We start from the raw sequence: 13,047 nt of genomic DNA on the forward strand, positions 1-13,047 counted from the left end.
GGCCTCCGCCAGGGCTGCCCTTTGTCACCGGTTCTGTTCATGACACAACCAATAAACTGATTACACAGTTGCCATTTTGTATGAATTAGTGTAAGATTTCACAGGTGGGATGTTCACAGAGCAGTGACACTGTGCATGATGATTTAATATCTGTATGGAGTGATGTTTTATGAGAGGGTGTCATTTGCGCAAAAACAAACGTTGACAAAATATTGAAGGTGGTCTGGCATGGCATTCAAAGTGCTTGCCAAGCTTTAACTTCATTAATGATAAAAGTTTATATTACACTGTCACATGGTACTCCAGTGCCTGATGGAGCTCCCTGCTTCACTAGGTTAATGCTACTGTGCATGTTGGAGCCAGACTGCCTGATATCTTAGGGTCACTATTGGAAAATGACCATTTGGTAGACAGTCTTGACAGCTTATACTCAGCAGTCACGACCACATTGGACGTGATTGCTCCACTTACATTAAAACCATGCCCCCCCCCACCAAAAAAACCCCACAATCGCCTTGGTTTGATGATTACTTACGTGTCCTCAAGCATACGTCTAGAGCAAAAATGGCGTTGTTCAAAACGAGAAGTATTCCACCTTGTGTGGTGTGATGCTATGCTAGACTATAAGCATGCACTGTTGGATGTAAAACAGGTCTACTACTCTGATTTGATTAACAAAAACAAACGTACGTTGCTGTTCAACACGGTGGCAACATGTATTCACGGACAACCACCTGTAAGTCACTCTCCACTTACAGCCCAAGATTTCAAAGATTAATTTGAGAAGAAAATAGATGACATTAGGTTAAATATATCCCAGCATGCCCTAGTCCAGCCACTACACCCTCTTAATGAGGTGGGTGATATCACTGATACATCACCTAGCTTTAACGAATTTGATATTATTTCACTTGTTGTGCTTATGAAACTTGTAACTTCTGCTAAAAGCACAATCTGTCTGTTCGACCCAATACCAGCAAAACTGTTTAAGGACCTGTGGCCTACTCTTGGGCCGACTGTACTGGAAATTACAACCCCTGGCAAAAATTATGGAATCACCAGCCTCAGAGGATGTTCATTCAGTTGTTTAATTTTGTAGAAAAAAAGCAGATCACAGACATGACACAAAACTAAAATCATTTCAAATGGCAACGTTCTGGCTTTAAGAAACACTATAAGAAATCAAGAAAAAAAGATTGTGGCAGTCAGTAACGGTTACTTTTTTAGACCAAGCAGAGGAAAAAATTATGGAATCACCCTGTAAATTTTCGTCCCCCAAATTAACACCTGCATCAAATCAGATCTGCTCAATGACATTGACCCTATGCCATGACATTGACCCTATGTGTCTTTTTGCAAGGAATGTTTTTGCAGTTTTTGCTCTATGGCAAGATGCATTATCATCTTGAAAAATGATTTCATCATCCCCAAACATCCTTTCAATTGTCCAAAATATCAACATAAACTTGTGCATTTATTGATGATGTAATGACAGCCATCTCCCCAGTGCCTTTACCTGACATGCAGCCCCATATCATCAATGACTGTGGAAATTTACATGTTCTCTTCAGGCAGTCATCTTTATAAATCTCATTGGAAAGGCACCAAACAACAGCTCTCCAAGGTGTGTTCACTCCTTTTTAGATGCAGACTAACGAGCAGATCTGATATGATGCAGGGTGAAAATTTACAGGGTGATTCCATAATTTTTTCCTCAGAATTGAGTGATTCCATATTTTTTTCCTCTGCATGGTCTAAAAAAGTAATCGTTACTGACTGCCATAATCTTTTTTTCTTGATTTCTTATAGTGTTTCTTAAAGCCAGAAAGTTGCCATTTGAAATGACTTTAGTTTTGTGTCATGTCTGTGATCTGCTTTTTTTCTACAAAATTAAACAACTGAATGAACATCCTCCGAGGCCGGTGATTCCATAATTTTTGCCAGGGGTTGTATATCTGTCACTAACCTCAGGATCTGTTCCTAAATGTTTCAAATCTGCAGTGATTAAACCATTACTTAAGAAACCAAATCTTGACACAGATATCAAACCTATCATTTTGTTCTAAAATTCTTTAAAAAAAAGTGGTTTCGCAGCAGCTCGTGGACCACCTTATTGAGAATAATGTCTTTGAGCCATTGCAGTATGCATTTAAAATTCATCATTCAGCTCTTTTGTGAGGCAGCTCTCACTAAAGTGGTAAATGATCTTCTCCTTGCAGTGGATTCAGAGACACCACTACAGTTCTGATACTGTTCGATCTGGCTCCAACATGCATGTGTGCGCACATATTCAAACCTGTTGTCAAGAAACTGCAGCTGCAGGTTCCTGTGGAGAACACAGACTCGCTGCAGCATCAAGGTCGCGTTCGCTTCATTTTTCTTTCGTTAGTTTCAGTTTTGTGTCGGTCTTTCATGCTGTCTGCACTCGCAGGCTTTTCGGTGATGGGAGAAGTGCGGGCTCATTTGTCCACTTTTTTCTCGACAGTTTGTGGCTTTGTGACTTTTTCCTTCGTTAAGGTAACGTGTGACCGGGCTGTTAGGGGCCTTTGTTGGTGAGGAAATATTTACTGGTTTCAACACAGTGACACTCATGTCTCTGTGTCTTCGGACTTTGAGATTAAGAGACACCTATGAAAAGCTTGTAGACTCAAGAGGTCACTGGACTGAGGTGTTTGGTGATGCAGATGCCTTTGCAAGAAAATGTAGGTGAAAGTCTTTATGGTGCCCGTGCTTCCTGTTGTACTGTGTGGTTATGTGACTTGGATGCTGATCAGTGACCTAAGGTGATTGATGTCTTTCGTACTAGGTTTTTTTTGGTGAATTTTGAGAAATACTTGAGTGACTTTGTGACAGATGAATGGTTATTTTGGGAGACTCAGATGAGGACTGTCACTTGTGAGGGACTGTCAGCTGTGGCACTTTGGCCATGTGGTGTGATTTTCTGGCCATGATAAAGCCTTAATGTTGTGGAAGCCAGGGGGCGGAATAGGCATCTGGCTCTGGCAGATAGATAGATGGCTACTTTTGAGAGGTCGGGATGGACTGCCTTTATTTATTGATTTATAATGAGCCATTGCCAACAAATGCTTCCAGACATAACTTGTATAGTTACCTATGTCCTTTGAAAATTGAAACACTCTAGATAAAAACCTCTAATTTCTAAATATGTCATGCATTTTTTCTTGTTAAACCCTTTGACTTAAATTTTAAAGTCTATAATCCAGTCAGCTTCTGATTGTGCCACATTAACTCCATTGTTTTGGTGCAGAGACAAAATTACGAAAGTTGTTACTGACCAAATAATTATGTACCCAACTGTATTTCACTCATCATTGAGTTTTCTTTCCCCTTTGTACCCCAGCATTGTACTACTTCCCTGAGTTTCAGTGGCTTGTGGATTTCACAGTTGCAGCAACTGTGGTGTATCTGATAACAGAGCTGTACTACAGTGTGACTCAGCCCTCAGGAGAGATGAACATCAGTGTGGTGTGGTGCCTACTAGTACTCTCCTTTGTCATGTATCCTTATATCTGTCGATAAGCATGGGCCGGTATGAGGTTTTGATAGTGTTTCATTGTTGATGTGCTGTCTTTGTTTCTCTCTTTCACACACACCACCCTCTAGATTACATAGCTTCATGCTAACGTTGCATCGCATTTCAACTGCAGTTTTCCACAAGGCGCATGTGAGCCTTGAGCCTTGAGTTTTCTTACATGAAAAGCTGTGCCAATGCATCACAAAGCTGTGATTGTTAATGTAACACACCAAAACTTTCACTTTGTGCTTGGTTGGTATGACCAAAAATATGTAACCTAACCTTCCTATTCTCTCACTGCCTCTGAACACCCTCTAACCCTTTTCCGATCCACAAGCACACTTTTGGTAGGCAGCCTAGTTGTTGTTATGCCAGACTTTGGCAGATCCTTTACAGAAATGTACTTTGTGGTCTGCATGTGTCATTTGACAAGTTTCATATCAGGTGCCCTTCCTGATTGAATCTAGGCTTCAGACCAACTTTAAGAATGCTATGGTTTGCGCACCCCCAGTTTCATTAATTCAATTTTGTTTTTTGTTTTTTTGTTTTTTGTTTTGTTGTTTTTTTGCCCTTTTAAAAATTACATTTACTTGGCAATCTTAACCATCGTACTTGCAGTGCATCTGGAAATTATTCACAGCAGTTTTCCACATTTTGTTACATTACAGCCTTATTCCAAAAATTGATTAAATACATTTTTTTACTCAAACTTCTACACGCAGTACCCCATAATGACAATGTGAAAAAAAAACAGATTTTTCTTTTTTTGCAAATTTATTAAAAATATGTTTAAAAAGGGGGTGGTGGCCAAATTGTTTGTGCACTTGGTTTCAGTTCAGCGGGTTCCCTTTTCAAACACCCCACCCCTGCCCTTTTCTCCATGTAATGTCGAGTTGGGTCAGGAAGGTCATCAAGTGTAGAACTTGTGCCAAGTCAACATGCAGATCCACCTTTTTTTTTTTTTTGCCCTTTTTAAAATTACATTTACTTGGCAATCTTAACCATTGTACGTACAGTACATCTGGAAAGTATTCACATGACTTTTTCCACATGTTGCTACATTACAGCCTTATTCCAAAATTGATTAAACTGTTTTATTTACTCAAACTTCTACACACAATACCCCATAATGACAGTATGAAAAAATTTTTTTTTTTTTTTTTGCAAATTTATTAAAAATGTTTTAAAAAGGGGGTGGTGGCCAAGTGGTTCGTGTGTTTGGTTTCAGTGCAGAGGGTTCCCTGTTCAAACCGCACCCCTGCCCATTTCTCCATGTAATGTTGAGTTGCGTCAGGAAGTGCATCAGGTGTAGAACTTCTGCCAAGTCAACATGCAGCTCCACCTCTGATCTGCTGTGCTGACCCTTAGTGAAAACAAGTGAGCAGCTGAAGGGACTTACCTTACTTTTATTAAAATAACTAAACAAACAAAAAACCTAATAAATCACATGTGCATAAGTGTTCACAGCCATGAAGTTCAAAATTGAGCTCCGGTGCATCCTGTTTCCACTGATCATCTTTGAGATGTTTCTACAGCTTAATAGGAAGCCACCTGGGGTCAAATCAGTTGATTGGACATGATTTGGAAAGGCACACACCTGTCTACATGTAAGGTCCCACGGTGATCGGGCATGTCAGAGCACAAAGCAAGCATGAAGTCAAAGGAATTGTCTGTAGATCTCTGAGACAGAATTGTCTTAAAGCACAAATCTGGAAAAGGGTATAGAAACATTTCTGCTGCTTTGAAGGTCTCAATGAGCACAGTGGCCTCCATCATCCCTAAATGGAAGAAGTTCGGATCCTCTTCCTAGAGGTGGCTGTCTAACTGAGTAATGGGGGAGAAGGACCTTAGTCAGGGAGGTGACCAAGAATCTGATCATCACTCTGTCACAGCTCCAGCATTCCTCTTTGGAGAGTGGAAAACCTTCTACAAGGATAACCACATCTGCAGCAATCCACCAATGAGGCCTGTATGGTGGAGTGGCCAGACAGAAGCTACTTCTTTGTAAAAGGCACTTGGCAGTCCACCTGGAGTTTGCCAAAAAGCACCTGAAGGACTCTCAGGCCATGAGAAACAAATTTCTCAGATCTGATGAATAAAGGTTGAACTCTTTGGTATGGATGCCAGGGGTCTTCTTTGGAGGAACCCAGGCACCACAGCTACAGTGAAGCATGGTGGTGGTAGCATCATGCTGCGGGGATGTTTTTCAGTTGCAGGAACTGGGAGACTAGTCAGGATGGAGGGAAAGATGAATGCTGTAATGTAGATAGATATCCTGGGTGAAAACCTGCTCCAGAGCGCTCTTGACCTCAGACTGGGGCAGCCAAGATATCAAAGGAGTGGCTTAAGGACAACTAAGCCCAGACCTGAATCCGATTCATCATGTCTGGAGAGAACTGAAAATGGCTGTGCGCCGAGCTTGAGAGGTGCTACAAGGAGGAATGAGCAAGCTTGAGGCTGTAATTGCTGGTAAATGTGCATCAAAGGATGTGAATCCTTATGTACGTGTGATTTTTTTTAGTTTTTCATTTTTATTAAATTTGCCTTATTCCAAAATCACTACTTTGTTAATGCACCTTTTCACATTGTCATTATGGGGTATTGTGTGTAGAAGTTTTACAAAAAAAAAAAAAAAAGAATTTCATCCATTTTGGAATAAGGCTGTAACATAACAAAATGTGGAAAAAATGAAGCATTGTGAATACTTTCTGGATGCACTATATATAAATTTTTAGCAGACATCGCGACAGCTCAGACTTCAGTGTTTTTCTCTTTTCAACCTCACACTGTCTCAGACTTGTCTGTCGAGTGTTTATACAGCTGCCTTCACAGTACTGAATAAAGGTTAGAGGAAGAAAAAAAGACTCTTGGTTTACATACCATTCTTGGCATGGATAAAAGAAAAAGGAAATTGATCTTCTGTCTCCAGAAATGTACCAAGAAACGCTCCATGTCTCCAAACCGAAATTCACTTTAAGAACACGGTCATGTCATATTGACATGTGCAACATACGCAAACTTGATGTTATGCATTGATCCTAAATTGAAGAGTTCACATTCCTATGTGGTGGAGCAGACTTTGAATGACATTGAGGAGTTGATGGTTCAAACACATCAGGTAAGTGTGAACACTGTGGGTGGGGGAGGGCGGGTTATAAACTTTCTTGTGTTCATAGCGAACTTTTTATTTCATTGAACGTTGGAAAATGTGTTGTCAGAGCTTTTCAGGTTAGTGTTTTTGTTTTTTTGTTTTTTAAATGGTAATTTTGGTATGTTTGTGTAGACTTTTGTCCTTGACACTGTCCCCTCAGTAAGACCCTCTTCTCTCTCACGGCACATTATTTCAAGCTGGAGGAAGGAGGCGAGCGGTCACTCTGCATTACTTTTGCTTTTTTCTTTTTTGTCAAAGCCATGGCCATTCTCATTGTCACTGAAAATTACCTGGAGTTTGGATTGGAGACCGGTGAGTGCTTCTTCATGCATTTCTATGTTGAACCAATAGCTGAACCTGTCCATAACAATTACCTTTTCATATTTTTGCCATTTATGACAGTCATTGCTGAACATTTCTTTCTAGGTTTTGCAAATTTCTCAGACAGTGCTCTTCAGTTTTTGGAGCATCAGGGGTTAGAGTCCCAGTAAGTACAATATCAGTGATCCCGAAATAGTATTTGGTTTTGTTTTTGTGTTCATTTATGTCCTCATGAAACTCACTGTTCTGTTTCACAGGGGTCCCATATCTAAACTGACCTTCAAGCTGATACTTGCTTTGCTCTGCTCCCTGATTGGAGCATTTCTAACATTTCCTGGTCTGCGATTGGCCCAGATGCACCTAGATGCGCTCAATCTAACCACAGACAAATGTACACAGTGAGTCTACTGCAGCAACTATTTTAAATTATGTTCAATTCATGTTAGTTCTTTTCCCCACATATTCTAGTATTGTCTAGCTGTTGAAACATTAATGTTGATATCAGGTGTGATTATTATAATTTGTCTTAGAAAGATTTTTGTTGTGAAATACATGTGTGCTGCACAATATGCGATGAAGGTGGCATGGATTCATGGATTTCTGCAGATCGATTGATGAACATGATTCATGCAAATCCCTTGATGCATGGCAAGCAGCATAGGAGTTTCACGGCAGCTGTGACAGTGCTTCACTTTAGCCATAATGCCATAAAAAATTATTGTACGCCTATGGCCACCATAGTCTTTGTATTCCAAGTCCAATTTCCAACTACTTGCACCTTATTTTGTCTTTGCTTTTGCAGACATCCCACAACATCATACAGTTCACATTGAAGCACTCAATTTTTTGAAGCACACTGAAACTCAAAGCATCAGCTTTAAAGCACCTTCTAGCACCTCACAGGAGTTCAAAACAAGCCAGTTATGGACCATAGCTACAGACTAACTAAACTACTTATTGATTGATAGCTTTAGATATCAAGGGTAACATTAGGTAATCCACTGTGTTCGCAGACATCTATGCTTTAAACTGTGCTGCTAAATTGTGGCTTTCTGGCAGTGCACTGATTCACAATATCAAGGTAACGTTAGGTAATCAATCCACTGTGTTCGCAGACATCTATGCTTTAAACTGTGCTGCTAAATTGTGGCTTTCTGGCAGTGCACTGATTCACAGTTATGCTAGGATTTAAACGGTTGCCCCAATTCCAAGGGAAACAGTAAGAATTGGCAGCAGTAATGCATGGTGCTGGATAAATTGAGTGAGTTTTAAAGCATTTCCATGGTTCATCTACATTAGACATCTTAACAGATTGTAATCAGCTGAATGAATCTGCCTCATTTATTTCGAAGCAGAAAAGGATTTAAGTATAACTGAAGAGCACGCCTGTATTTATTTAATTTAATGCATTTAAATTGTAGGTGACACCAAAAATGTGCAGAAATAATCATTAAAAATGATGAAATGTTGATATTTAAAAAAAAATCCTGAACAGTAGAAGTCATTGGTAAGTGTGCAGGTGAAGGATAACCAATAGCTGTCAGCCGTGGCCATATTGTTGCTACGTCATCACAAGAACAGCACCTGCTGATTCAAGCCCAGACAGTGGAGGTTGAGCTGTTTTTGAATATTTTTTTTTTTTTTTTTTATGTAGAGCTTTTTTTTTTTTTAAAGTGTAGTCTGTAGGACTTTTTTTTTTTTTTTTTCAAGTGTGGGGCTTTTTGTTTTGTTAAGTCCAGTCTGAAGGTTTTTCTGAAGCAGCTGTGGAGGACACAGCCTTATGGTTTTTAGCCGTATTTAGACCACAGTGAGGCAGACAAAACCTTGGAGGAAAACCTTCATTCTGACAACAGTGACGATATTTATCGGCAGAGTTCAGAACACAGAATGGTGATTATAAAATAAATAAATAATGCAGGCGATTTTGGCATACAGCAGATGATAAACGTTTTCCCCCCAGCTCTATGGTCATAATCGACTGATTAAAAATTTTGAAAAAGTTTGTTTTACTGTCCTTGACATCAGAAAAACGTGATGAGGAAGTGTGGATTTTTATTTAGTTTAGTTACACAAGGAGTAAATAATGTCTTACTTGTCCGTTTCAGTGAGATCATCTGAAAACTTGTCCACCTTTACAAAACGACGTCTGAAAATAATTGAATTCCTTCTGTCCTGGTTGAAGAAAACTCCATTTGTCACACGGGAGTTGTGTGCCAGCAGTACCAGCTGTAATCCATTATTGCACCTGATGGATCGAGTCTCTGTTGTTAACGAGCCGCTTTGCGCTGTAAGTTGAAAGACTCAGTCCCTCATCTGCTCATAGAGTCTCAGTCTGCACGTGTCGAAATTATCCCATTTTAAAGAAAAGAAAAAAAAATTTGAAAATAATCAGTTTTGCCTCCATGTCAAGTGGAGAAGCCACAGACACCATGCAAGTCCGTGCTCGTCAAAATAAGTGTTTCCACCACTGCCAATCAAAAAGATTCTGCTGGCGAAAATAACTGTTCTGACAACGAAAACACGGTGCGGCTCCGACCCGAACCTCTCGGTGGAAACAGGGCTGTCAGTAGCCTGTAAAAATCCATAAATTAATCCAGAAACTAATGGGGCTATTAAAACATTGTGACAATTGTCTACTGACTATTGTCTACTACTCTATTGACTACTGATTATTGTGACTGGGCCGGACGTTCCTAGTTTTTAGTGGCACGCGGTTCAAAATCCAAATATTTATCTCTTCAGAAAATGCGCACCAGGAAAGGATACATTTCAAACTTATTTAATTTTAGTCTGAAATACTCAATAAAACATAGCATAATTTGTCACCTACACTTTAAAGTAGACATGCATTGAAATAAATGCAGTTGGATCTTTGGACCAAAAAATGACTTATATTTACACATAAGATCCTTCTGAATGTAGTAAAGTAAATCTGCAAGCCCAGATCTGTCATTCAACGGAGAAATCTTCATTTAAAAATGACACATTTACAGCTAAACTTTAGCCCTCCGCAAAACTGTCAGCACATCCAGGATGCTGCCGAGACGTCAGAGAGAAGACCCTATCCCAGCATGCATCGCGCGCGCCAACTGTAATTTGTGGATTTACATCAGTTTGCATCGCTTACAAAAGCAACTTTTTATTGTCTTATACGGAAGGATTGGCTTTTTTTAAAACTTCATATTGTCTTGCGGTACGTTTGGTGAGTATACATTTCTTTTATTTTTGCTTGAAAATGATTTTTGGGGACTTTTTCATGCGCCTGTTTGATTGAGTGGTGTTGCATTGAAAATCTACCGTCTTTAGCCTCCGGTGTTACCGTTGTGGGGTACGGATGCGGGACCCGCAAAGAATTCAAGTCATTATAAAGATATAAACCTCTCTCAGCGGCCACGGAGCTCTGCAGCTCAGATTACCGAGACGTGCGGCGCTGCGGATTTTACTGCAAGAAGTCTGTCGTTGTGGTCAACAGGTGTCACCGGCCGCTCCGCATCAAAACAGCGAGCGTAGTCTCTGGACTTGTTGCCAAGTTGGCCGCACCTCCATTCAGTAGACAGGGAGGTGGTGCCGGCTGCACAGCAGACACGGGGGCGGTGTGAGTGGGCCGCTGTGGCGTTTACCGAGCCCACAGACTCGGTAAGAGCATCGGAGGCAGTGAGAGCAAGGCGTCGGGGAAGAACATCGCCCGCTGTTGACGTCGCCGCTGATCTGAGCATGCAGAGCTGTATCTCACATTCATTGCAGCTTACTTTTGGATGCTGAAACCAGGATGTGTATAACAGTAACATTATTAACAGATAAAATCAATTTCAATGCGGGATCAGACTGAAGGCGCGAGTGCTCCGTCTTCTGCCACACGTCACTGCAATGTTCCAGATATTCGAGGTCTGTCAATAAAGTAACAGTCCTTTTTTATTTTTTTTCAAAAACTATGGATTTCATTCATATGTTTTTACGTCAGACATGCTTGAACCCTCGTGCGCATGCGTGAGTTTTTCCACGCCTGTCGGTTACGTCATTCGCCTGTGAGCACGCCTTGGGAAGGAGTGGTCCCGCCCCTTCGTCGGATTTTCATTGTCTGGAAATGGCGGAATGAAAAGGACTTTTTTCCATCAGAATTTTTTCAGAAGCTGTTAGAAACTGGCACCTGGAAACTATTCGAAAAATTTATCTGGCTTTCGGTGAAAATTTTACGGGCTTCACAGAGAATAAGGACTGTTACTACAGCTTTAACGACCCCTTTAAGGAGGCTCGGCGCGCCGCGCTCCGAGCTGCGACGACGCAGCACAAGCCACCGGACCATTTCTAAACTGATGGTTCTGTGGGTATGAGACCATCGTGTGCTCTTTCTCTGGTTATCACAAGAACTGGACATCAGCCATTTTCCAGTAGATTTCACTTTTAACAAGAGATTTTGTCATGGAAAGCCGGGCAGAGGCTTCGCGTGTAAAGACCGATTCGCTTTGGAAGCGAGACAAAGGAACACCTCCGTTTCAGCGTGTCAGAGGACAAGTTGGGACATGCCTATATCGGCTTGCAGTGCTTACCAGTCCAGTAAGTATCAGAGAAATTGTGGAGAGCTGGACATGTCCAAACTTGTCCTCTGACACGCCGAAACGGAGGTGTTCCATTGTCTCACTTCCAAAGCGAATCGGTCTTTACGTGCGAAGCCTCCGCGCGGCTTTCCATGACAAAATCTCTTGTTAAAAGTGAAATCTGCCGGAAAATGGCTGATGTCCAGCTCTTGCGATAACCAGAGAAAGAGCACACGACGGTCTCGTATCCACAGAGCCATCAGTTTAGAAATGGTCCGGTGGCTTGTGCCGCGTTGTCGCAGCTCAGAGCGCGGCACGCCGAGCGTCCTTAAAGGGGTCCTTAAAGCTGTAGTAACAGTCCTTATTCTCTGTGAAGCCCGTAAAATTTTCACTGAAAGCCAGATAAATTTTTCGAATGGTTTCCAGGTGCCAGTTTCTAACAGCTTCTGAAAAAAGTCTGATGGAAAAAAAAGTCCTTTTCATTCCGCCATTTCCAGACGATGAAAATCCGACGAGGGGGGCGGGACCACTCCTTCCCAAGGCGTGCTCACAGGCAAATGACGTAACCGACAGGCGTGGAAAAACTCATGCATGTGCACGAGGGTTCAAGCATGTCTGACGTAAAAAAATATGAATGAAATCCATATAGTTTTTGAAAAAAATAAAAAGGACCGTTACTTTATTGACAGACCTCGTACAAACAGTTTTCGCAGAGGGCCAAATTTTAGCTGCAAATTTGTCATTTTTAAACGAAGATTTCTCTGCTGAATTACAAATTTGGGCTTGCAGATTTACTTTACTGCATTCATAAGGGTCTTATAAATACATATCAGCTATTTCTTTCTGAGATCTGACCACATTTATTTCAATGCAGGTCTACTTTAACCATCACACCAGTGACTATTATGTAAATAATTGATTGATTATTAGTGTTACCCAACAGGTGAGTTTAATGGCGTGAGTGAATATGCATGTTTCTGTGTTAGCAGGCAAAAATGGATCTAAGCGGGCACAGTTGGCTCAGCCCGCCCCAGTAAACATGACTGCAGACAGCTGCACCTCTGAAGAATATAGCTGCTGAACCCTCTAGGGTTCAGCAGCGGCTCATCCTAGTAGGCCACATTCAGACTGAGGTTTGCAAAAAGCCAAGATGATGGGTTGCATAAGTAATCATCCCCTTTGGTATTATACCTGTAAATAATCTGTTTAATTGCCAGTTTTCTTCAGACAAGTCAGGGGATGGATACATGGACATTTCCAAGTCACTGAATTTGTCTTGCACTTGATTTACATCAGTTATGACGAAACACAAACAGTATGACACTCTATGGGAAATCTGTGTGGAGCAGACAGTTCTCAAAAAGAGTGACTGTGCAAGAAGGAGAAGATTGAGGAAAGCCACCAAGAAACCCAGACAACCCAGAAGAAGTTACAGGCTTCTGTGGCTGTGATTGGAGAAATTGTGCACAGTGCATGTTTTGCATTTTGTATCCCCAATTATACAG

At 41.1% G+C, this 13,047-nt stretch overlaps 1 protein-coding gene across 2 annotated transcripts in view; it reads left to right on the top strand.

Annotated features, from left to right (window-relative positions):
- The window catches only part of tmem161b (transmembrane protein 161B), an 87,924-nt gene that overhangs the window by 52,012 nt on the left and 22,865 nt on the right, over positions 1–13,047 (top strand). For both annotated transcript variants that reach the window (XM_034170090.1, XM_034170091.1), the window contains exons 5-8: positions 3,362–3,518; positions 6,847–6,998; positions 7,113–7,173; positions 7,265–7,405. In XM_034170090.1, coding sequence (XP_034025981.1) covers positions 3,362–3,518; positions 6,847–6,998; positions 7,113–7,173; positions 7,265–7,405 — 511 coding nt within the window. The remainder of the gene's footprint in view (positions 1–3,361; positions 3,519–6,846; positions 6,999–7,112; positions 7,174–7,264; positions 7,406–13,047) is intronic.

The sequence above is a fragment of the Thalassophryne amazonica genome, chromosome 5 (assembly GCF_902500255.1).
Source record: "Thalassophryne amazonica chromosome 5, fThaAma1.1, whole genome shotgun sequence".
NCBI lineage: Eukaryota > Metazoa > Chordata > Actinopteri > Batrachoidiformes > Batrachoididae > Thalassophryne > Thalassophryne amazonica.